Source organism: Harpia harpyja, chromosome 14 (genome assembly GCF_026419915.1).
Source record: "Harpia harpyja isolate bHarHar1 chromosome 14, bHarHar1 primary haplotype, whole genome shotgun sequence".
NCBI classification, from domain to species: domain Eukaryota; kingdom Metazoa; phylum Chordata; class Aves; order Accipitriformes; family Accipitridae; genus Harpia; species Harpia harpyja.
The window spans coordinates 35,237,916-35,263,503 of record NC_068953.1 but is presented as its reverse complement, the minus strand read 5'-3'; the positions used below and the strand labels follow the sequence as shown (position 1 = coordinate 35,263,503).

At 38.8% G+C, this 25,588-nt stretch overlaps 1 protein-coding gene across 6 annotated transcripts in view; it reads right to left on the bottom strand.

The window, feature by feature from the left end:
• Nucleotides 1–2,963: 2,963 nt before the first annotated feature.
• RAB8B (RAB8B, member RAS oncogene family) overlaps nt 2,964–25,588 on the bottom strand; it is a 32,397-nt gene continuing 9,772 nt past the window's right edge. Inside the window, exons 2-10 of one of the 6 annotated variants that reach the window (XM_052807410.1) lie at nt 17,908–17,968; nt 16,660–16,720; nt 15,221–15,298; nt 14,113–14,202; nt 13,249–13,314; nt 10,989–11,039; nt 10,469–10,493; nt 7,966–8,038; nt 2,964–3,162 (exon numbers count right to left, since the gene is read on the bottom strand). In XM_052807410.1, the coding sequence (XP_052663370.1) occupies nt 7,989–8,038; nt 10,469–10,493; nt 10,989–11,039; nt 13,249–13,314; nt 14,113–14,202; nt 15,221–15,298; nt 16,660–16,720; nt 17,908–17,968 (482 nt within the window). In that variant the 3' untranslated portion in view covers nt 2,964–3,162; nt 7,966–7,988. Of the gene's footprint in view, nt 3,163–6,305; nt 10,494–10,988; nt 11,040–13,248; nt 13,315–14,112; nt 14,203–15,220; nt 15,299–16,659; nt 16,721–17,907; nt 17,969–25,588 lie in introns of those variants that run through there. The other 5 variants (XR_008238186.1, XM_052807409.1, XM_052807405.1 and 2 more) reach the window with 5 other exon arrangements.

The window sequence follows — 25,588 nt, the reverse complement described above, 5'->3', positions numbered from 1 at the left end:
GACATTTTATATAGCAGTCACAAGACAACATATCATGATATCAAAGGCTACCATATGACACTGCAACCCACTTCTCAGAAAACTTACCTTACTCTACTAATTTTGTGCTCTCATTTAGACAGAATTTAAATAAAGGGAAAAAACACTTTTAAAGGTCAAATTAAATATTTCATTCTACATCCTTAAGCAAAAGGCAGTTTGGAAAGTTTATTATCGTTTAATCACTTTGATCTTTACAGAAAGAGCTACGGTGTCATAAGTTGAAGAAAACTGGCAGGCAGTAATAACAGTAATTCATGAAAACTTCTAAATATATGGTTGAAAGGTGTTTGCTCTAATACTAACTTTTAATGAAGAGCTGTGAAAAATGAAATATAAACTACTTTGTTTTAAATCCTCTTTCTTTCCAAGAGGTGGCCCTTCCTATGGAAGAAAGTTCAAGGGTTAATTGACAGGGTTAACCCTATTAGCTGTGTTTGACCTCCAATTTGCATCATAAACTAAAATTTAAAAATTAAAGTTCCTAAGTTTTATTATTTGCTTTAAGGCTGCAATCATTTTATTTTATATTATTAAACCTAACTCTTGAGAAAGTATGTTGCCAGAAGAGAACTGCTGATACTGAATACTGTTAGCTATTTGTCCAGTGTAATGCCACACTTAAGGAATCTCCAGTGAATGGGAAATATCATATAACTTACTTCAGAAGTCTGTCGTAGGTAAATCGGAATAGTTCCTGGGGCAGAAAACACCACTCCAAAGATGAACACATTTTTCCATACTGATGCTTAATGGCTACCACCAATTTGCACAGCAACAAATCACACAGGGGAAGAAAGCAGCAGGGAGACCAGACAGATGAAAGCCCTTCAATCAAAGAGGGGGGAAAAAACCCCAAAGAACTGTTATTCATATTGCATTTTCCACTAGCATTTGAAATTTCTAATAAGAATCTCCATGAGGCAAATAAATTGGTTAGAGAGTTGCAGAGTAAATACCACAAAGAAATACATTCTAAAGAAGAGTGCATTTCCCATGACAAGAAACTATTTTTTAATTTTAATAAAAATTAAACTAGCAATTTCATCTCTGATGTGGACAGGGTGGTTAAAAAACAGTTAAGTAACTCTACCCATTTATGCAAACTACATTACTACTGAAAGAGGAAGGACTAGCTTCATTACACTGTGTGAGAAAATACACAAAAGCAGGCCCACCTCTTGGTAAAGTCTGTTTCCTACCGTGGCTATGGTTCTTGGGAATACCCGCGAGGCACCAAAAATTAAGCAATACTGCCTTGAAAAGAATTAAAAAATGCATATGAAAACGGATGGCCTGCCTAAACATCGGATCTGGAACGGGCCCAAGCTGGCGAATACGGGGCTGCGTGCGCTGGGGGCTTGTGGCCAGGACTTCCCCAGGCGGGACACCCTGGCCACCTCTGCAGGGCACACCAGCCCTCCGGGGCAGCTGCAGCAGGACAGAGGCTGTGCACCCCTGCACCCAGGGTGCTCACCCACCCACATCCACTTACTGTAATGCGGCATTGGGAGCTTCCTCATGAATGCCCCAGGAGTAACCAAACCAAACCTCGGTCACCACCACGTAGAGATCCCTGGTTTTTCACCCCCAAGCACTACAGCACAGCAGCGTGGTGTCCACACGGCACAGCCCGTACCTGCCATCCCCAGCACTTTGTGCCCCAGAAGGGTGACTGAGGGCATGGGACACGGGACGGGGGACATTTATGGCCAAGGGGTGCAGCTGCCGAGGGTTCTCGTGGGAAGCCTGGGTGAAGGTCCCCTGTGGCCGCCCAGGCCTGCGGGGCCGTGCTCCAGGACCACGCGAGGGCTGGTTTTCTGCGGCAGAAGGCTGGAGCCCCCCCGGGGCGGCGGGCACCCCCGGCCGGGGGGCGTGGGGTACCCCGAAGTGGCGGCCCCACAGAAACGCCTGAGGAGAGACGAGGGCGGGGGTCAGCTGCCGTCGCCATCTCAGAAAAGAACACTGCCCGCTGGCAGGGCCCGGCCGGGCGAGACCGAGACCGAGACCGAGACCGAGACCGAGACCGCGGCACGACGCCGGCTGCCCTTGGGGGTGCGGGGGCCCGCGTTGAGGGCAGCGGAGCTCAGGCCCGCTCGGCTCTGGGCCCGGCGGCCTCCTCACCGGTCGCCCTGCCGGCAGGGCGGGACGGCCACCTGCGACGAGGGAGGCGGCGCACGGCTGCAGAGCGCCGGCCCGACAGCGATGAACCCGCGCCCGTGGAAGGCCGCCCCTACCCCGGCAGCCGCTGAGACGAGGGGCCGCTGCCAGCGGCTCGGCCCGGCCCGGCCCCGGGGAGGGAGCCCAAGCGCCGTCCCCTCCCCCGGCAGCGCCGTGAGGTAGTCGGTACCCGACGCCCGGCCCCGCCGACCAACCTGCCGCCACCCGGCTTCGCGGGTAGCCGCTCTCTCCGCTCGCTGCTCCTGAAGGCGGGGCCGCCGCTTCCCGCCCGCCCTGCCGGCATCCCCACAGCCCGGCAGGTTTCCCTACCCCCGGGTGTGCGGCTGCCCGCCGGGACGAACCTGCCGCCGCGGCCTCGGCCGCCCCCGGGCTGCGAGGAGGGCGCGGAGGGCCTGAGGCTGTGCGGGCCGGGCCGGGCCGCGCCGCGCCGCTCCCCTCAGGCGGCGCTGGGCGGGAAGGGGGGTCTCGCCGTACCGACTCCGGCAGACAGGGAGGGGAAACGGCTTCGGTTCTACCTTCTGCTTCGCTGTTTTTTTCCCCTCCTCTCCCTTGAAACAGATAAAATACCTGCAGAGTGATGGAGCAGCGTGTGCCAGTTCTTTAACAGTTAATTAGTTGAATACTGTTTTTAAAGGATTGCCCATCCCCTCACTTGGCACGGGGAGTTGCTTAGCCATGGCCTAGGTTCAAGCACAGTGCTATTCTGGCAAATTACTTACAAATGGTATTTAAGACACAGGTGGTTGCCTTTTCCCTGTAGTTTATTGGTTCAGAGCATAAATGCGAGTTTTACAAAGTCATTGCATTTCAGGTGAGGATGTTCAGAAGCAGTATTTGGCAGCATTAGATATTAATCTCATGGACAGAACTTGCTCAGCCTTCTTGGAAAAATTCATTCCTTCATCTAGAATACATACCAGAGCTAGTTAGTTGCTATCTTGCCTGGAAGAAAAAAAAAAAAAAAAAAGTAACACTAAGGATTTGCAAACAGCCTTGAAAGTAAACATTCAACTATTCCTTAAAAACAAAAAAAAAATTGCATTGACATAATACGTTGCACTTCACTTGTAGTTAATTGGGTGAGTAAAGTCTGCACTTTACTGACGAGCACATTGCCAGCAGTCCAACAAAATTACATATGTAGGTGAAATAGTGCCAAAATCCAAAGACTAGTATGTTCACAATAGCATCATCTCTTTATGCTGTTCCACAAGGGTTTTAAACCAAGTCAGAAAGGTTAGTGAGCACAATGGTAACATTTCCCTGAGAAATCAAAAACCATTTTGAAACAAATCCATCAATCTGAGACACCACTGCATAACACAAGGCCTTGGGATACCAGGTGTAGCTGTGTATCATGGACACTCCTTTGGAGTGGTGGCATAAGCAGAAAAAGTCACAACTGCAGTAAATAATCTCAATCATCTACTCAAGGAAGGTATTTAATAGGGCGAGATTCTCAACACTTAGTGATTGTTTACAGAATTTTTGTTCACTTTGAAGTCAGTACAATGCGTACAAGAGTAGAGTTCAAGTTACACACACTTTCCACAATTCATTAAACATGTTAATTCCTCAGACGAGGAAAATGCTTGGATCCTGCTCAAAACTTAACTTTATTTCACAAATTGAAGGAAGAAGATGTACTGAGTATGTGCTTAGAGGAATTTGTAACATTTGTTCACACCAGAAGCTTAGTGCTGATGTGCTCTGCTAAAGACAGTAAAAGATTTCTGAAGCAACTACAAAACATCCTAGAGCACTAAAAATTCTCTTCAGCATGTTTTGCATTCCATTCCATGCCCTTTCTTTAAACCTCTAGATGGCATGAGTAACACTACACAACCTAAAAGCTTCATTTATGTATCTCCTGAAGATTAGAACCTTTCTGAAGAAAAATTATTTTGAAATCTTACATTATATTGATGACTTTGGTATAGTTCAAGAATTCTAAAGAGACACTAGTCAACCAAGTTGGAAAAAGAATCATTTAGGAAAAAGGCAATTTACCAGATTATAAAAGCTGGACACATCCTACACGTGTACTAACAACTTACCTCTGGTCTACAACTGTGCACCATTTGTATAGTAATTCATAGAATCATGGAATGGTTTGGGTTAGAAAGGACCTTAAAGATCATCTAGTTCCAACCCCCTGCCATGGGCAGGGACACCTTCCACTAGACCAGGCTGCTCAAGTCCCATCCAACCTGGCCTCAAACACTTCCAGGGATGGGGCATCCACAACCTCTCTGGGCAACCTGTTCCAGTGCCTCACCACCCTCACAGTGAAGAGCTCCTTCCTTACATCCATTCTAAATCTACCCTCTTTAAAGCCATTACCCCTTGTCCTATCACTACACACCCTTGTAAAAAGTCCCTCTCCGGTTTTCTTGTAGGCCCTCTTTAGGTACTGGAAGGCTGCTGTAAGGTCTCCTCGGAGCCTTCTCTTCTCCAGGCTGAACAACCCCAGCTCTCTCAGCCTCTCTTCACAGGAGAGGTGCTCCAGCCCTCCTCTGGACTCGCTCCAACAGGTCCATGTCCTTCTTATGTTGGGGGCCCCAGAGCTGAATATTCAGTACTCCAGGTGGGGTTTCAGGAGAGCAGAGGGGCAGAATCAACTCCCTCAACCTGCTAGCCACACTTTTGATGCAGCCCAGAATGCGACTGGCTTTCTGGGCTGCAAGCGCACAGTGCTGGCTCATATTCAGGTTTTCATCCACTATACCCCCAAGTCCTTCTCTTCCAGGCTGCTCTCAATCCACTCATCGCCCAGTCTGTATTTGTGCTTGGGTTGCCCCGACCCATGTGCAGGACCTTGCAGTTGGCCTTGTTGAACTTCAGGAGGTTTGCACAGGCCCACCTCTCAAACCTGTCAAGGTCCCTCTGGATGGCATCCCTTCCTTGCTAGTCTGCAACCAAAAAAAGATCAAGGAACTGTAATAAATCACCATTTTTAAGCTCTGTATGCCTGCTATTTCCTTTTAACAAACGGAGAATGCAAATGTATTTAAAAATGTTATTGGGATGCAGATGCATGCCACTAACTCCTGTGAGAACTGAAGGACTTGCAGAAGTGATTTTAGGACTGCCGAGCACCTAGAACCAGTTCAGATCAAGGGCATCTGCAAAATAATGTTTAAACAGCTGGACCTAAAGCAGCAAACTTGTCTGGCAGAAGCAGTCTGAAAAAAACCCCAAAAACAAAAAACCACACAACAAAACAAAACCAACAAATAATAAGGTGTAACAAGAATGTAACTCTAGCTTTCTGTTGCTTAAGGTAAAGAGACAATGCATTCTTTCAGCTAAATACAGTTTATTAGATGAACATGTAAAAAGCACGGATTTTAGAAGCTACTTGTCATCCATGTATTTCCCATTTATTCCTTAGGGTGCCCACTTGGGTGTCTCAACTATTAATCTGCTTTTGTCTTGGGTAGACAAACCCATTCTTTCCTTAGGTTTCCTAATTTTCATACCAGTTGTGAGTTACTGCCAAACCACAATAATTTGAAAGTCAAGAACTATTGCTAATATAATAGCCAACAAATATTTCTGTCAAATCCCTCAATATTCAGTGTTGAAGGAAGCTGGACAAACAGTATTTGCTATATTAATTAGTGATATTTGTGTCTCAGTTTACTTAAGAGCCTTACCTTTCACATAACGCTGATTTAAAACAGCAACAACAGCTTAAGTGAGTAGATAATTCTAAATCAAATTGGAGACTGTGTCTCATGTTATCTTTACTGGCATTGCTCAGAAGTTACTTTGGAAGAGTATTTCATGACACTAAATGTCTGGAAAATGGTTCCTTACGAAGCTGAAGGTCATTGAAATAATATACTTAGATTTAAGCAATCACTACAGGAATAGAGGAATTGCAGGAGAAATCTAAAGAACAGTCAAGTTTAGGAACAAGCAAAGCCATACAAAAACCCTTGTGGTTTGCCACTGAAGTTCAGCAAAGCTTTACAGGTGCAACTCAGCTGGACACCTTTCCACAACAGATGTACTGAAAATAGAGTGGAAATGCCAACTGTATAAAAACTACATGGAATATTTCATACAAAATACTCCAATACTTTTCATTATGTAACTTTTATTTGAGACACACATTGTTGTAAAAAAGTTCACACGGAATAATAAAACCATTGGAGTGTGAAGGGTTTTTTTAGGGGTTGGGTTTGTTTTTTTGTCTATACACATCAATACACAATTAATGATTAGGTTTACAAGTTAACCACATGACAAGTTCACTTTATCTGCAGGAGCTTTTCACATTACACCTTTATACCAGAGATAAAATGTGCTTAAACACACACAGTAGAACAATCCTATTTCAAAATTAAGCATTTTCTCAAGGACTATACTTCTTATTCTGAATTTAGTAGCTATATAGCATTAAAATAACTGAAGTTTTATTTGCAAAAATGTTTGTAAGGCCATAGGAATGCACTAAAATACTTAAATTCACCAGAAACAAGAAAAATCAATTGAAATCCTGCTTTTGTGGAGGAAAGAAATACAAGTTTTATTTATAAGAATGAGAATGGCATAAGCAGTTCAGTGAATGGAGGAGAAAAAAGACCTATTATCACCTACAGACCAATCCTTAAGAAGTTTAACATTGCAAAATTTCAGTTACATTAATAGATAACCAAACAGATGCATTTTCACACATAACACATTTATGCATTTTACATATTATTCATGTACTTTCAAATAATTATCCATTCACAATATCTTAATGTGATATGTATATTCAAGACTCCTTTATTCACTTGTGAAAATGATCCACTTAATTCACTTGACTTCTGCAGACTAGTATGGGAAAGGTACTTACAATGGGGAAACACTTTCTGTAAAAAGAACTACAGGTCTGAAAAGTCAATTAGCATTTTTGAGACTGTCCCCCAAATAGAGAAGTGAGCTACGTTAAGTTTCATGAGTGGTTTAAGCTTTAGCAATAATAGAACTTCCAGACAGTAAGTAAATCAAATATTCTATATACAGTCAACAAAAACTTCTTGTGCATGTTTTGCTAAGCACAGACTGAAAGCTAAAATTGCAAAGCACTGTGACCAGCTGGGTTTTGTTTGTTTTTTTTTTGTTTTAAACCATTTAGAAAAATATTGGTCAAGATATAGTGCACAGACATGGGGCTGAGGGAAAGATTTCATAAAACTCCATAGCATAAGCAGCATTTTTGTTGTATCGAAATCCACCAAAAAATGTCTGCTTTTCCTGAAAGGTTAATGGCAATTTCTGGAACAAAACAGAAATACATTTGCTGCTTAATGAATAATTATATGACTTTCATTCTAATGGATATTAGAATACTAACTAGTTGACTGAGGTATAGTTAAGAGTCCTTCACAATTTAGATTATATAGTCTTGAGCAAAGTAGCAACAGAGACTGCACAAAACAATCATAGTGATATTAGAAAAGCCTGTAGTACCCAGCATCTGATGCATAGGCAGAACATACCATTTATCATCACCTGCTTGTCTAAAGGAAAATATAGCTAAAAAACTTTGCAGTAAAACATACAGCTGATTTGCACGCTAAGATACAGCACATTTTTCAATGTCTGACAAGGCAGACTGTACACAGAAAAAGGTCTATACTGACCAAAAGTTAGCACACCAATAAAGTGCAGCCACTAGCCATTTAATACTGCTGGAGAAGAGGGGTGGGGGCAAAACAACAAAGAAAGAGAGCGAAATCTGCATTTTACCTTATCCATAAGACCACATGAAATTAGAATTCTTCAGTTTCAGCAGGGGACAACAAAATTGCATTAAATTCTTCTACAAATAGAAAAAGATGAACTTTACATGAACAATAAGCAAAGTGAAATATTTACTGCATTATTTTATCATGCATAAAGTGAATTTCCTATGGTCTTACCTCACATTTATGTACAGTTTAGCACAGCTAAATGTAAGAAAATAGCAAGTTTTTTTTCTCCCCCCCCCCTACAGAGCAGATACCCCAATTCGCTGCTGCTTCAAGAAGCACTTCATAGACCCTACTACTTACAGGCTCTTTCAAAGGGAAGTTCATGGAGACTAATATTGAATGAACATTTAACCACACAGCGAAGACACGAAAAACAATACAAAGCATTCTGTAAACGGTGCCAAACACAGAACATGTCAGTTTTGGTTTCCAGACAACCCCTGAGATAAAAATCAAAGTATTACGACACCAAATAAGTCAGAGGTAAATTACTAAAAATAAACAACATTCATAATTGGTGTCACAACACTTTCTGTATAGAAGCACTTTTTCAAACCATACAGAAAACATAACTGCTTCAGCCTGTCCGAGAAAAACATCAAGGGTAGACAACAGAGCAGTTAGGGTTGCTTTGTATTTTCACTAAACCTTGTTGCCATGAAGATTTTTCTGTTTTAGTGCAGCAACAGCAGTTTATGAGATTCACCATCTAGTTACAATAACTATTTCTACTAAACTACATGTGGGGACAGGTTGATAACCACTTAAAACTTTATGGAACCAGCTACTAACGTTAAACCTTTTAAAATCAAAAGTCTTTAAATCTAATGCTATTGGCCCCCTGTTCACTTTCAAAATATTTACAACAGACCCAGAGATGACAAATTCAGTACCTGACACCACAAAATGAAGCCGTTATCTGTGGTAACAACCAACTCACTGTTTACAACTCTAGACAATGTAGTGAGGCAAAAGCAAGCACATCAGACATGAACTTTGACAATGACAGAATGCACCTATCCCCTAATAACAAACATGCTGGACACAAACTTGTAGTTAAAGCTTACAATGGTCCAAGTTTGGCACATCAACAGAACTAAAGCACCTGTTTTAATTGTTCATTGAGGAAATTTTTCAGAAGACAATAAAAAAGTAGTAGAACAAAGACTAGGTTATACAATGCTCAGTTGAGTAAAAAAAGGCAACTATGTTTCAACTCTGCTTCTAACAGTCTAGGTCACTGTACCAGTTTTTGATGAAAAAATAACTTAACTGCTTGAGCAGACCAAAGAGGGCTTCACACATTCAGCATTAACTCCATAACTAATAGTACATTATAGCCCTAATGTGACCGCTTCCTTAGTGCCAGAACTTGATATATTTCAGCAACTGCACAGGAAGCTAGTTTTTGGATACCACTGTTGTCAGGGTCAATGCTTACAGACATTAACGAACTATCCTTAGAATTACAGTAGAAATGGAAGTCACTTTTAGAAGCAGTCATTTCTGAACAAATGAATCCACAAAGAGGTTACTCAAAAGTCATGCATTCAGCTTCCACAAGCCACTTAAGTGATAGTGATGAGGCCAATTTGTGATGATTTCAACTCCAGAGTGTACTTCATCAGAAACAAAAAAAGGTGCAGACAGTTTGAGCTAACAAAGGGAAGTTAAGTGAGGAAAGACACTGTGTTTATTCAAATAACTGAAAGGTGCATCTGTGAATCAGACAGTGACTGGCAATGCAGAACACAACTTTGCGAAGTCTGGTAAAGAAAGAAAAGCAACACACTACATTCAGAATAGAAGCCACAGCTTCTGCATGAACAGATTTGTGCATCTAAGAGAAAAAACCCATACAAATTGTTAAATGCCAATTGTTACAGTAATTCTCATCACTAGTGTGTCAACATCCATACTGCAGTCATGGCCACAAGTATACAGCATAGAAAATAATGGAAGTGAGACTTAATTTTTCCCCTGGCTCTTCTGCTTGAAAATAAATTTGTTTAAAAAGAGAAAGAAAAACCTGCACAAATCTGTTAAGAATCTTACTTACAAGTCAAACTGTGCAAATACAAATGTAAGATTGTGCTGTAACAGGCAGTAAGAGGCCAATATGGATGTGCAAAGTTAAAAGAAACATAGCAGCTTTTGCAACAGGCAATAAAACAGAAAGTAAAAAAGGAAAACAAGTTAACTCTTGCATTTGTGTCTCCACTTCATAGCTTCCATAACTGAGAAAGAAGAGCCTGACAGGTCAATAGGCTTAGTGAGCAAAATCCACTTGGTATTTTGTGTATCGCAGTCTACGTTCAATGGAGCTCTCAGCAGCAGCTTGGTGGTATTATTTCTGAGGCTTTGTGACCTTGTGCTTTCAAAGAAGCAGAAAAGGTTCTAAGTGTGCTGCAGTCTATCATTAGAAGTTCATCAAAGTAGCGTGCATCGAAAGAAGCTGCTCTTCTTAGATCGATTTTCTGTTATTTTTACTGGCCCACCTGCCCCTGACGAACTGTTGTCATTCTGAAAGAAAAGAGTATCAACATCATAAAATGCAGAAAAATAAGTCTAGTTTTCCTCGTTTCCCTCCCTACTTCCCCCATCTTACAAAGCAACGACGAGAACAGAGGTTTAATGCAACTGGAGCTCCTCAGTTACCCAGACTGTTAATCACTCAATAAACTGCCTATTTTAAAAAGAAACATTTATCCAACAATCCAGATCTGAAGTGTTAGCTGAAAGAGTGACTACATAATTTGATGTTTAATAAAACAAGGATCACACAGTTACATTTCAAAAGAACACATCAGTTTCAGGCTGCCCAATGTTAATGTTCATGCAAAATAAAGAACAATTACACACTGATGTGTAATAAAGTGTGATAAAGCACTGTTTGCTCAAATTTGATCTAGCATTCACTGTAATCCCCAGGAGTTTTTTGATAAGGCTACTACTCAGCCAATTATTATAGCAGTCATTTCAATGTATCTAGTTTGTATGCCAATTGGAAATACAAACCATTTTTCTGTTGAGCTTTGTCATAATGTCCCGTGCAAGTGTGAAAAATGCCTGGTGAGGAACAGAAATTAAAAAAAAATAAAAAAAAAAAAAAAAAGAAAGAGGATTAGTCACAAGACACATTAAAGACAAGATAGATTTGGAGTAACCAGACACATTAACAATACAGTATTCTGTAGGCCATTGCTAGCACTTCAAGTTGCAAGGCATTCTATGTACACTGGCCATTAACTTAAAACTGCAGTAAGCATGCTTTATAAGAAAAAACTACTTATTTTTAGTCTCCATCCCTCCAATCTTTGAAGCAAATGAACAGACTTTCCCATCACATACCTCTTGGGCCAAAAAAAAAAAAAAACAACTCTGCTGAAGAGAAGGCTGCATACGCTAACACACACTAATACTTTTTTTTTTTTTTTTTTGCCAAATTGTACTGTGCATCGCAACTAGAAACTCTAAGAGAGGTTTGAGGATGGCATGCCTGAGAAGTCACATTAAGGTTAGCTTGCTTTCTGTCCTCCAAAAGTTTTGCTCCTGGACTATCTATAAAGTTATTTATGCTTCCAACATCCCTATTAAAAAAAAAAAAAAAAATCACTCTGGCAAATCTCAGCATCTCAGACTTCAATGTATGAAGGAGCAAAGAAACTTCTGTAGCAGAATTCTGCAATTCGGCAGAAGCAGGGAAAAGTAAGACTTTTAGGCTATCTGGAGATATCAACAATCCAAAGACAGTTCCACAAAGTAAAAAAACTGTAAACACTTCCCCTCTCATTGTGTTCGGAATATATCCACAGACACTCATTTAATGCAAATAAAATCACAACAAATAAATTAATTAACTTCTGATCACTAGAATATCATAATTGTGTCATTTCTCACAAGTTAAGCATTTGGTGGAAAGAAGACTGAGTCGTTACTTGCTGAATGCCTATACCAGCTGCATTTTTTAATGCTTTCTTCACTACTCATGTGACAATTTAGAAAAATATTCAGATAGCCAAGTCATGTGGAATAAGCACAAACTCATGTTGTACATTTAATGACCAACAGGAGTTAAAATGAAATTGCAGAGCATGTGATAAAAGAGCAAGTCAACCATCTGCAGGAACTAATGAAGAAGATAAGTACTTTTTATTAGACTATTGCTATCCACCATTGGTATTAGCTGCTAATGTTCACACTTCCATTGTCTGCTGTAAGAATCGTAATGATACTGCAAAAATCACGTCAAGCACTATTCCAGATGCAGCACAATGCAAATAAGTCCATTCTAACTATATTGTATAACAATCATCCTGCAATCAGAAAAAAACCATTTGGCTGGCTTGGCATCAGTCATGTTATTTTAAAGTAGCAGCCTCTTTACTATCTAGTTAATTTGTTAGCTGCATGATCTAAATTAAGTACATGTTTGGAAGACTTTTAAAAGGTATCCCATCCATACACATGGAAAGGCTTTTAGATGATTAGGTACAGGAACAACATTTAAGAACAAGTATGCCTTATCTGAATAAATGAATCTTAATGTAACTGCCTTTTGATATCATATTATTTTCTTGTCCACACTTCATAGAGTTAAGATCCTCCCTCCACCCTCCCTAAGATGAAAAGAGTGATTCATGGTAAGATAGACTGGAGTTGAGCCACTCTTCCTTCCGATTCTATTTCCTTATGCTCTCATAAATAGGGATCTTGTGTTTTTAGCACAAAATTTATTTGCAGGAAAAGACTGCAAGTCTATAGATAGAGTATTATAAGCCCTTCTCCTCCTCTAACATCAGCTTATGACAGTCAATGCTGATGTTGTAGGTTAACATACAAATCTTCGGTCTCATCTGCATAGCACATATTTATTAGTAACCTGAAGGCTCCTTGACACAGTAGCATGTTATTCTGAAAGTAAATAATCTTGAATCTAATTTCCTGCACAAAGCATTGTTCTAAAATTACACCTATTCCCTGTTCAAAAGCACTTGCAATTTAAGTAGTGAGGCACAGAAGTCTAAAGCAACTGTTTGCTACAATAATAGTAAACCACTCTGTTAATACCCATTTAAAAAAAACAATTCCAGACATTACCAGAAAACAAGAAATACTGGATTTTACAGTAGCTCTCTAAATATAACAAGATTGGTGACCCAGGAGCACAGTTGGTATTTCAGATCCCAGATCAGGTCATAAAGCCCAGTAGGTCATGAAACATGCCTCCACAGTAGTAGTTCAAGAAATACACTTAAGCGTAACACACATCTCTTACCTCTTCCACATTTATGCTGGATTTTGCACTTGTCTCCAAAAATTTGATTCCATAATCAATTGCTAACTGGAAGAGAGGTTAAAGTTTTTCAGTTGTTTTGAAGTTCCTTTGTAAAAGGAATGTTTCACCTAGGTTCATAATAAATAGATGCTGTATGCTGCAGCCAGCTTTAAAAACAAAACCAAACAAGCTTCATTTCTGCTTTTCTCTTGCAAAAACATTAAAGTTACTGGACAATTAGACAAAATATTAGAATAAGCCATACCCTCATGTAAATTCAAAACCAACAGAGAGATTAATTGCTCATAAAAAGACTTATTTAGGACCTAAAAGAACGTTAAGATAGAATCTTCATTGATATGGATTTATGGACCAGATAACGACGTACAATCATCCCATAAGCTGTGTTACTAGCAACTACACTACTGTAGCTGTGTACATGATAGATTATATAGCATTCTTACTTGCTTGTTTGTTCTGCAGAACAACTAATTACTTAAGCTTTAATAACAGTACTTACAACAAGAGTAAGTAACCACCATGAGGAATTGAGTACAACATGATCAAACTATAAACATAGCTTTATATTGAAATTTAGAATACTTCACACTATAGCAAAGGTCAACATTCTTTACAGGATCTTCCCCTCAAGGCAATAGTACCATCAAGTTTAGTCAAGCTTGAAGACAGTCAAGTGCCATTTAAACAAAAAAACCCAACCTAGCATCCTATAATACATAAAAGTTTCTGAAACAAGAGGTTTGAGGCCCATTATCTCTCATATGCCTAAAACATACCAAATATCCAGCAGCCAAAATCCTAAGAAAAGTAGGCTTCTGAACAAGGTAAGTCACCAAAGCTTACCTTCTCGCCTTTTTCTTTTGAGACTTGTCTTTTTTCATTCATATCACATTTGTTACCCAGGATCATTCTTTCTACATCTGAAGAGGCATGCTGAAAGAAGAAAAAGTAATCTCTCACAAACAAAAAGTGCATATTTAAAAGAAATTTACATGTCAAACTCATCCACAAATGAACATTTTATTTTTAAAAAGTCATCTAATGTGAAGGCATTACTGAGAAAGAAACTAACTTTTGAAACAGGCAATTTAATATTTAAATATTAAAATAGGTTGGATAAAGACTCCTAGATTAAATTTGCCTTGGTATTACTACAGATCAAATACAGTACCATGAGCTCTGTACCAGGCTGCGCATATGCATTTGGTTATTCTGGAAATGTAATGGTACATACTTTACTTCCAAGTGGTGCATGGACATCTAGGGTATTTGGCTGAAGTATCATTATGCAATACATTTGCATTTTTAAATTAGATTATTAATAAAAGAATTTTTACGTAATAATCACTTCAGCAAGAGAACTTCAACAAGAAGCCTGTGAATTTTATGTTTAAGGAAAAAAACCCCAGTAAGATTCTGTTACCTAACTACAGCTTTGCTAAAATTAAGGTTTCTCCTCTAACTTCATAATGACCCATCCCTACTTGACAGCATGTCCCATTAAATGATTTACAGTAAGTTAGCAGGAAGGAAGCTTACCCAAGACCAAATGAAAAGGTCAAAAATCTCTAATCGGACAAAACACACAACACAGTAACAACTGAAGTTAGAGAGATCTGTCATCATCTCAGTGAAAGGTAGACACCCTAAGATCTTGCTCCTTCCCACTCCTTAGACACACCCAAAAGCAAAAAAGAACAATAACAGTCATATAGTAAGAGCAGTTTTGAAATACTTTATGCTTACTTCTTAAACTTAAGTTTTCTACCTTCTATCCCTAGATGAACGAGATAATATTGTCCCCACTAATAATCACTGTTGCATTCACTGCACAGTCTAACTCGGCCATATATGTTGGCTCCTATAATGAAGTGAATAATTACTTGATTATTATTTGTCCCAGGGAAATCATAAGATGGAATGAGTAAGAAGTACTTTCCAAAGCACCTACCTCCTCTATGTTTCTTATCCAGTTTTTTATGTTGTCAAAAGACTTTTCATTTGTGATGTCGTACACCAGCATAATTCCCTAGATAAAATTAAGAAAATCTTGTTAGATGAGCTAGCACTATTGGTTGACTTTTGATGTATGCTGTTGATTATACTTCCAAGAAATTCAACATATGATGTATGCACCTATAATCCTTTCTCAAAGCATTATTCCATTGCTGAGAATTCACCCAAAATATTACTATTTAACATCTTTTGCCACTGTTAGAGGTCAAACGCACCACCTATGTGAAATTTTAAATTATTAGCCTATAGTCAGGAAAAGTTTAGAAATTCTACTACAACAGCAATCAGGACTCTATTGTTAAAGTCAAGTTGAGAAGCAGTAGCTTTAAGCAGTCAAAGATGACAAACCTGTGAGATCCAATCTGCCGGGGCCAGTAGATACTTACAGCAAAGCTGACACTAGGTGCTCTCCCAGAAGCTTTAGCTCTTTCAGACAGTTATGTACGTATACTAGCGTGGGCTCTCAACAATTAGCAAAGTATGGGAAACGACACAACAGCTGCATTAAGGACAGATTGCCAGGTTCACCTCCATTCCTTATTGCCTTTCCAATCATTCCTCGTAGGACAAAGAAAAGTCCTTGGCCATGGACTGGGAGGTGGGGAGAAGACCATGTCACTACCAAAACCTTTTTAAGTACTAGAAAGCTCTAACACAGAGCCACAACCATTACTATTTCTCCTCATCTGTATTCCGTAACAGACCCACAGCCAGCCTACGAATGGAACAGATCTGTTCTTACAAAGCAATAAAAACATGTAGTAGCAGTACAGCTAGTAATCAGCAAGTTGAAATTAACAGCATCCCAACATAAAGTATCTCAAATCATAGCATTAAGAACCATTACAAGCAGCTGTACCACAAAGAGTGCAGGCTCTAAGTCAGTTATTTGACTTCAAGTCATTCTTAATGGAGGAAAAAGTAACAGTAGTTTTTGTAGGTGATTGTACTTCTAGCCCAGATTTTACAATCTCTACTGGCTGAAGGAAAAGCAATTCAGTGAAATACACTTTTAATATTAAAATAATTCATTATCTATTTTTCAAACATTTGAAATGTTTAAAGGGGTTGATTGCATTAAAAAAACTTGTCTGATTAAAGCTTGGCAACTTAGCTTCTTATTATAATCTGCAGAAATTAATTATATTAAAAAAGACAATAAGGCTTGAAGTTTCATCACAAAAACAGGACCAGACAAAGTACAGAAAAACACAAAACAAGAAAACCCCAACCAAAACACAAATTTTATTCCCCATGTCTCAAGCCACAATTATCTAATACTCCAGTCGAAGACTTACATGATATAACCTTAAGAGCAGCAAACCAGTTACTAAAATTAGTTGTGCCTAATTTTTTTAAAGTGAGAGCACTTACCATGGCTCCTCTGTAGTAAGCTGTTGTGATTGTGCGGAATCTCTCCTGGCCTGCTGTATCCCTAAAATTCAGTGAAAACAAGTATTTGTTGGAGGTGATCTTTACACTGTTCTGTACTTAGATATGTCTTTTTAAACTGAGTAACAATGTATCAATACTCACTCATTAACAAAAAATACCATATAGAAGCTGTCTGCACAAGTTCTTCAGCCCTCAAAATCTTCCTCACTCCCAAGCTACCCTGCTTACATCAGTGGTTATAGCAGCATCATAAATATGGCACAAAAGCATTTAAATTTTCATGCAAGCAATAAAACTCAGCACTACACAGCCTTCCCTAGAATAACTAAAAAAGGCAGCTCTGATGCATCTGAGTCCTGCATTAAACAAAAATTAACACATGCAGCAGTAAAATATTTTAGGATGGTGCATCTTCACGTACAGTCAGCTATTAAAATCAGCCACTATACCTTAGTGTGCTGATACTTTATCCTAGATGACTTCAAAGCAGTATCTGTCTGTGAGTGAACAAGAGGACCAAAGTGTTTGGCTACTAGTCACATCTAGTGGGAGCTGAACTCCAAAGGCCTGACAAAAACCAGCTTTTTGACTTACATTACAGACAGAAAATTTGTACCAACCACTTCTGGCACTTCACTTCCTTAGCCACAAGAATTCTGGCTCGCATGCAAGTATCACAACTATCTTTTTGAGAACCTGAGAAATCACCAAGAGCCCTCCCTACATTCACCAGTAGCATTTAAAGAGTTTGGCATGTGTAATAATGCTACACCAAAAATACTCATCTGCTGCTATCAGGAGACTCAAGTTTCTACTAACCCACCATGCAAAGGAACGGGAGCATTATCACTCACCTGTGCCTCTGTGAGTACAACTAGGTATCAAAGTATCAGAGGAGATTACATTTTATTAGGTTGCATATTTTAGTTTACAGCTATGGAGTTAATACTTCTCTTCCACACAGAATAGCTAAAAGCGCATTTAAGAGGACAGCTTTTGACAAAATGGGAAGTTGCTGTAACGTTTGCATATGAACAGGCTATTTCCTGTGCTACTGAAGCAGAACCACTCCAAGAGCAAGCTAGAAGAAAGCATAAACCTTATGGACAGTCAGTGTATAAAAGGTATGAAACTTCTGGTACACCCAGGCTCAAAAGCTATGAGGTATTACTGCTCAAAGATTAATTCAATACTCACTGAAAATTTAAATTACTTTGGAATACTTACCATATTTGTAGCTTGATTTTCTTCCCATCTAATTCTATTGTTCTGATCTTAAAGTCGATTCCTGCCAGAGAAAGAGAGAGTCTAAGTTTTGCAATAAATTAAAAGGAAGCGTTCAGTTTCCTTTTGACAATTTGGTAAGAGCAAACTTAGGCAAAAGAATTATTCTAACGTTGCCATTTCTTCCAAACACTAGGAAGTGCTGAGGATGCACAAAGTTTTCGGCTGCATCCAACATGTCAAGGATAAATTATTCTGCATAATGAAAATAGACCAAAAACTCAGGCTCACTACTAGAGTTAATCAAGATTATGAGAGAAACATTTAATCTCAAAATTCTTCCATTTTACACTGATAAGGTCACTAGTATGAATGTGTATTTTTCTCAAATTTTTGACTAGCCCCTGCAGTTCAAGTCAATTCCCTGGAACCTCTGCTGGCTCTGAGGAAAAAATACATACTATCACCCCTTAGTTCCTTTTCAAAACTGGCATCTACTTCTGAAAACTGATGTTTAATGCAGTCTAATCAGACATCACAGTAAATGGTAAAGCGTCACAGGAGATAAAAGCTATACAGATAGTTACTGAAGGTGGCTGAAATAGATGACACATGGGACTTTTTTAAGAACACCAGTTTAGGTGTAACTTCGATTTTCTAGGAAGCTCCAAAAGGTATCAAGAAACACCTCTCTCCTTTCCCCCACTTACACTTCCACATGGTACCCATCAGTTCTGAGACTGATTTTGAAGACAGATTTTAAGCTGGGGGGGCGTGGGGGGGAAGAATTAATTCAGAAGGGCTTAATAATGTTTTTTAAGGTTTAGAGGGATAAAATGGATCTATGAATCAAAGCCAAGATGTCAAAACAGACTAGCTTTTACCCTGGACTATTTTAATTTTCGCATCTCTCAACCTATGCTATAACATAGTTCAAATTGAGACTGTTCAAGTCCCAGTATGTGACTGCCAGATTTTTGAATCCCAGGACAGCCACTTCCATGTACCCCCCAATTAATCTGTTTTGAAACTAAGGCCCATTTTTTCAGGCAGGTAAGTTATTTTATTTATTTAATTTCTTCTTTGTTCAGATGTAATTTAAGTGACACTTATCAAGAGTATCTTAATTGGGAAAATGCTGCTTCAAGCTTTAAGAATTCATCCATCACTTAAGGAGGAAGCTATGGGATTTTTAAAAATATACTACAGTAGTATTTGAATATGAAATACAGACATTCATTAACTATTTGACTTTCATTCTTCTCGCATGTGATATTAATATTTTAATATACTGAAAATACCAAGTCTCAGCCAGCTGATCTTGATGTGCTATGGATATGTAGTTTAGCCCATTAGTTAGAATACAAATTATGAGCAGAAATATCACATCAGCACTTTTAACAGCATATGAAATTAATTGCATTAATTTAAAATGCTATGACTACTGCTACAATTGCCATTTCCCAAGATTCACTAGTAGATTTACAGGCAAAAAGATACTTCCATTAATTCACGTTCTTCTAAAAATGACGTAAGAATGATGTGTACTTTTAAAAAAATCCTTATTACATGTAACAGAAGCTTGGCAAGTGTTTCAATTTTACATTTGATAGGATTGTGTGTCTCCCTTGTTGTAAAGGTTTTTCTCTTAAGTGGGTGCAACACCTGCTGGAATCACAGGTAATTGTTTTCAGGTCTGAAAACAAAGTACCTTTGCTCTCAATAGATTTACTTTTGGCCTCAAAGGTTATAAAGCACAAATACAGATTATTCTGGAAAGGGTATTGTATCATGGACAATAGCAAATGAAATCTGTTTTAAAAGCTGCTTTGTGTCTAGGCCTGAAGTCTTAGAATTAAGTATAACAACAATCGGAAAAACTAGGTTGAGAGACTACTGTGGTTTAAAGATAATTCTGTATATACTGTCAACTACTGAAGCTAAGACACATCAGCATAAACAGTGAAAGACTCCTGTAGGGACGGTTTTCCGAGAAAGCAAGCTTACACTGCAGTTAGATATCTATGTGCACCAATCCATGCCTTGCACAGACTGGTTTATTGTGGTGAGTCATTTCCCTCGCAGCACCAAGATGATTTATACCACCATTCCTTTGATCACTTCTAAAACTCAGGATCTGCACAAAAGATATCTTCTCAGAACTTAAGATTTCTAGTAGGAACTTCACCTAAATTCTCAAATAAAGATGAATTTCAAAGCTAAAAGAAGAATATAAAGAGGAAGGCCATGAATATTTCTGTTATGATACTAATAAGTTTAACAAATGCAGCTGCAACTTTTTAGAGGCTAAAATGAACTAGAAACTGCTGTTTCTTTTGTTCTTTCACTTCAGTAACAGGAAGTGGTGAGCTGCAAACATTTGTAGAGCAAGCCTGGTGACATGTGCTACCACTTCCTGCCAAGTGCACTTGCATGGCTAAGTACAAGCAACGTTTTGGTTACAGTTAAAATTAAATTACGGCATGTAAAACACTCCAATGACTACAGCATTTCAAAAGTAATTACTGACGGAAAGTTTCCTTTATCAATTAATTCTTATTTTACACAGTCACACACCGGGATACAAAAGTTTGAAGATACTGGGGTCTAATAAAGAAGAGTCATTCACGAATCAGAAAGTTTGATTGCAAAGGATCACACAGCTTTCAGTTTTAAAATGCAATGTGCAATGCTGTTCTCTCCAGTAGGAAGAAAAAGCCCAGAAACATTTGGATGTCTATCTGAAGTTAAGTTTTAGAAGCTTTTAGAAAACACAGACCCAGATTAATTCTTACAATGCAAAGTCTAACAGGATAATTATTTTTAACTGCTAAAGCAGAGTTGCCACACAAGCCTGACACACTGGTGTCCATCTAGCAAGTCAGTACATATTAGATGAGCATCTGTTGCAGAAATAGCAAACTTTCAGCCTGCAAGGATGAAGTCAAAGTTGAGACCTGAACCATGCATTGTTAGGACTGTAATTGCTTGCATTTCCCTTGCACCATGGGGTAAAAGTAGCTGAGGGCTTATTGTTCTTCAAAATCCTTTTCAGATCCTTGCTAACTACAGGCCAGGGATGCATCCTCTCTTCTCACTTTACTGAGGATATTTTCTCTCATAGCTTCCAATAAAACTGTCAAAGAATACTTGAGCAGAGAAATCTGCACACTAAGAAAAAGTCAGTGTCATTAGTGCCACACAAAGACTGACACAAAAAACCATGAGAGCTGCATGTGGCCGTTATTTACCTTGTATCGCTACACAAACCTAATGAAATTCACCAGCTAGGGTATACCATTGTCCAACGCCACATACCCAAATATGAGACCAGGGAAGGGAAACTGGCCTCACCTAGGCCTCTTTTGGTTTAAGCGAAGAAGTCACATTCATCTCATACGCTGAAAGCTCTTCTACTACTACTTCTTCTTCTTCTACCACTCTGCTCCCTAATTACATGTTCCTTCTTATCCAGCCAACCTAGGCAGATTTTACCCATAATTAAGCTGTAATGCAATCATTTTAAAGAGGCATTGGGAAACGTTCCAAAGAGCTGCATTACAATACTAAATGTACAGGACTGCCCAGCAGTACATATTGAGAGGTTCCTTTTCCAGCTTTAGTACCAATGGTTTTCTACTATGAACCTTAACAAAACTAGTCTGACGCAATTCCTACAAGAATGTAAGGACAAACTGAGCAGAGATGCCGAAACAGTTCATTTTGCTACTTTAGTTTTTAGAACAGTAGCTTACTCTCAAGGCATCACTGTTACTCTCTTGTTCTCCCCTCATCTGTGATTTTAACCCTATAGTCATCAGAGCCAGTATCTCAGGTTTTTCCGTGCTACAGAATCAGTTTCAGCTAGGTCTCCACTAGGACTTTTCCCTACACAGTACCGCTGTTTGGACTTACAGGTTGTCTTCTTTCTTCTTTTAAACAAAATTTCTGTTGCAGAAAATGCTACAGCACAAAGAAACCAAACCAAAGTATTCTGGCTGGAGTAAGTAAACTGTTAACAATAGTACCAGCAAATACTTCCTGAAGGTAAAAGGTTTCTCTGGTCTTCAGTCTGCTTAGCAAGAAGGTACTGGAAGGGTCATGTTCTTAACGTTTACCTGTATTACATAGTTAACCACAGTATTTTAAGTTAATTTTTCATGTGGCTCAACATTAGTTTGCAGCAGCTGGACCTTACATATGAGAAAGCTGTATGATCACATGACAATTTCTGTTGATTTTTAACTCAAGTTGATTTAATACATTTCCCATTTCACTAAGTTCATGGAGTCTGGGCAAGAAATCAGCCAGGAAATCAAGCCCTTTCAAGATGCAAATAAATGTTAATCTCTGATAGTGTATACTAGCCTGTATATCTACCACAGTAGAGTATTTCTCCATCTCTGGCAAAGCAATACTTCATTTAAAAAAAAAAAAAAATTAGTACTCAATGTACTGGCATTTTAAATGGTTTAGTTGTCTTTTGTTTGTGGGTGTTTTGGTTTTTTTAAAATATACAAGCCAAGTGAATTTAAAAAAAGTGATTAAACACCAAAAATTGGCAAAGAAGCTGTGAAAAAATTAATACCTGATTTGCTTGCTAGAAAGAGTCTCATTTTAGACCCATCTATCAAAGAATATAAAAGAAGCACCACAGCATCAGATCTTGTTTATCAAACTAAAAATTCAGAGATCTCTTTTGCATGACCTGCACATAATAAAAACCCCATGCTCTTAAGGAAGTTATCTTCCTACTTATCTAAATCTTACCTTACTCTTTTGAAGTAAGAATGGAAGAAGTAAAATTAAATGAAAATAAAAGATTTTTCCAGTGGGATTCCCTGATAAACAGAAACTTTGTGGCACTTACCACCATTGGACATAGATCACAATAAAAAGGAATTCATTCCAAGATGGCAAAAGGACTCAAGATAACAAAGTGTCGTTACCCTTTTGAACAATACAGCATAAGAACAACTGGAATTTATGCATCAACTTTTAAGCTGGGCTTGCTACCAACTTCCCAGCATTGGTTCTTCCTCGCCTACCGTGTTTATATGTGGGGTTTTGATTTTTTTCAATGGACAGAGCTGAGAGGGAGAAAAATTTACGACTTCTTTACTGCAAGACACAAGAGTCTTCGAGATATACAAAAAGAAAGGGAAACATTTTCCTGCAGTCACTGGGAGTTAAGGCTGAATTAAAAGCAATTTAGAAATGAGCAAGCACATTTGTAACCTACCTTCAAAGAAAGGAAGTGAGAAGAGGCACATGACTGAAAATCAATATACTTGACCTTCAGTTTCTTGAATTCTGGGAGAGAATTACTTGGAAAATACTTCTCCCTATAGGCTTTGCTTCTTGTGAACAGCAAGCCACTAAGTTGCATAGATGAACATCAGAACTAGTAAGCAGTAGTACTTTTACAGCATAGCTGTAACAGCTGGGATTGTTCTGCTGATTCTCCAAAGGATGGGTTTGAATTTGAGAGCCGTCACAAGCCTGTTATCTCCAACATACTGCAGCAGTAAGTGTTTCAGAATCAACTGCTGCCAGTGCACATGCTTTTCATTATACTTTGAAGAGTTGTGATTGGTACTGAAGGACACTGAAGCGCTCATTTACACACCTTGCCCATCACAAGATGACAGATGTGCAGCTACCAGCACTGATCACACACACGAGCTTTGTGTGGACACGTGAACAGAGCTAGAGTTTCAACATCTTCCATGCAGGTTCCAAGCACGAACATACCTACAGGACAACACTCTTCCAGAAACTTGTTTTTCTCCATATGCACCCAACAGCTGAAGGACATCAGTTTGTTCCCATAGCTTACCTAGGGATTATTATTTTTGTTGTTCTCAGCAGTATGAATTGCAGGGTTTGGATTAAATATACAACTTTTTTTTTTCAATTTTTTTTTAAAGGGAATATTTTCTTGCGCTACATCAGTATACTGTCTCAATCTATAAAGGTAGATAAATGAAGCCTCAGAAATTTGCTTTTATGTGAGATCTTTCTTGAAGGATTTCAGTAAACATAAGAAATGACCAAGTAGGAAACAAGATCATTGTAAAAGGCAGGGTGGGGAACACTTGCAACACACCAGTGTGTCATACAGCCTCATGCAAAAGAACGAAGTCTAATCATTTTGAACTTGAACGTTTGGCTTTAGTCCCTAGTAACATCTGCAAGGCATTTTCAGATTATCTCAGCAATGTCTTGTATCACTATGTAAATTAAAGACGCAGTAGTCTTTTATTGCGACCATTCAAAAATAACGATTAACATGAAGCAACACACCAGGGTGAAGGTCAACATTTTTTAGAAGCTGTAAGATAAATTTATTTTAGAATTATACAAAAGTGCAACTAGTTTTATTCATCCTTTCACAGCTTAAAGGGACAAAGCTGTATTCTATTCCTTCTGGACAGCCCACAAGAATCCATAAAACACTACTAAATTCAGAGTGGGCTGAACAGGCTCCTTTAGGTTAACTGGCCTTTCTTCAGCTTACTATTCACACATACAGAGATTCTAATACCAGTGTCCTATACAATGATACACAGAACAGTGTCTTAAACCTTGCAAGATATTAATACAGTAATGTTCTTAACATTAAACACACTACACTGGCAAAATAAATATATACAAAAGGCTAAAGTAGATAAGGCAATGAAGAATGCGGGTACCATGTGTATATATAACAAGGCAGTTTCCTGCTCATAAAACCTTGAAACTTACTACCAAGATCAGATCAACGCTCATAATGCTAAGCAAACTGCCACTTCCTTCAGCATGTGTCTCCTCAGCTACGGTACAGCTACCACTCTAAGCTTCCTTTCTTAAGATAAACTACTTTCTACTTAAAAGAGAACAAGGGATTCAGAATACAATTCACAATCATCAGAATTAGACCAACCTACACTTGAAACATCCAGGTTTGACAGCTCAATAACCTGCACTGTAATCTGATTATCATATAAGATTTGAATCCAGTGATCTTCAGCCACTTGTTTGTAACAGTGCTCGTATGAGTTCTGCCACCACAACCATGCATTGCAGTGCTTCAGCGTGAACACTAGAAGATCCTGCAAAGTGAAATTCTTTTCAGCATTTTGAATTCAGAATTTACAGATTGCTTTGAGCAGCCTTTGAATAGCATGATTTTAAAAACCCAAAATACTCAATCCAAATTTAAAGACTATAGAATAACACAATAGTAGAAACTTATTACTGCTTGACAAGAGTAAAATTACCAATTGTCACAACAGCCCAACTTTAAAAGGGACGGGCCCCTGCAGAATGTCTTTTAGAGTTTACAACCTAGGTACTACAGCGCTATGAAAGTGCACAGAAATTAACCTATGTCTACCTCTTGTCCTATTTTGAATGTAAAATAAGCTACACTTGGTGGTAACTCAGTTTCATCTAAAATAATTTTGAAATAGATTAAAATTGCACTACTGATAGACAATAAATTTTGTTTATTTTAAGGATTATTTATAGACTGACTGTCTCTAAGAGGAAGGCACTAACTTAGCTGCTTTGAGAACTTATTCCTTTCACGCCAATGTGCAACTGGAGAGCAGCAAACATTAAAATCAGCCAACAGACTTGAGTTGAGGCTACAGTTTCACAGCTAGCTGAAACTAGGATAGGTGCTGCCACTGAAGAGTCA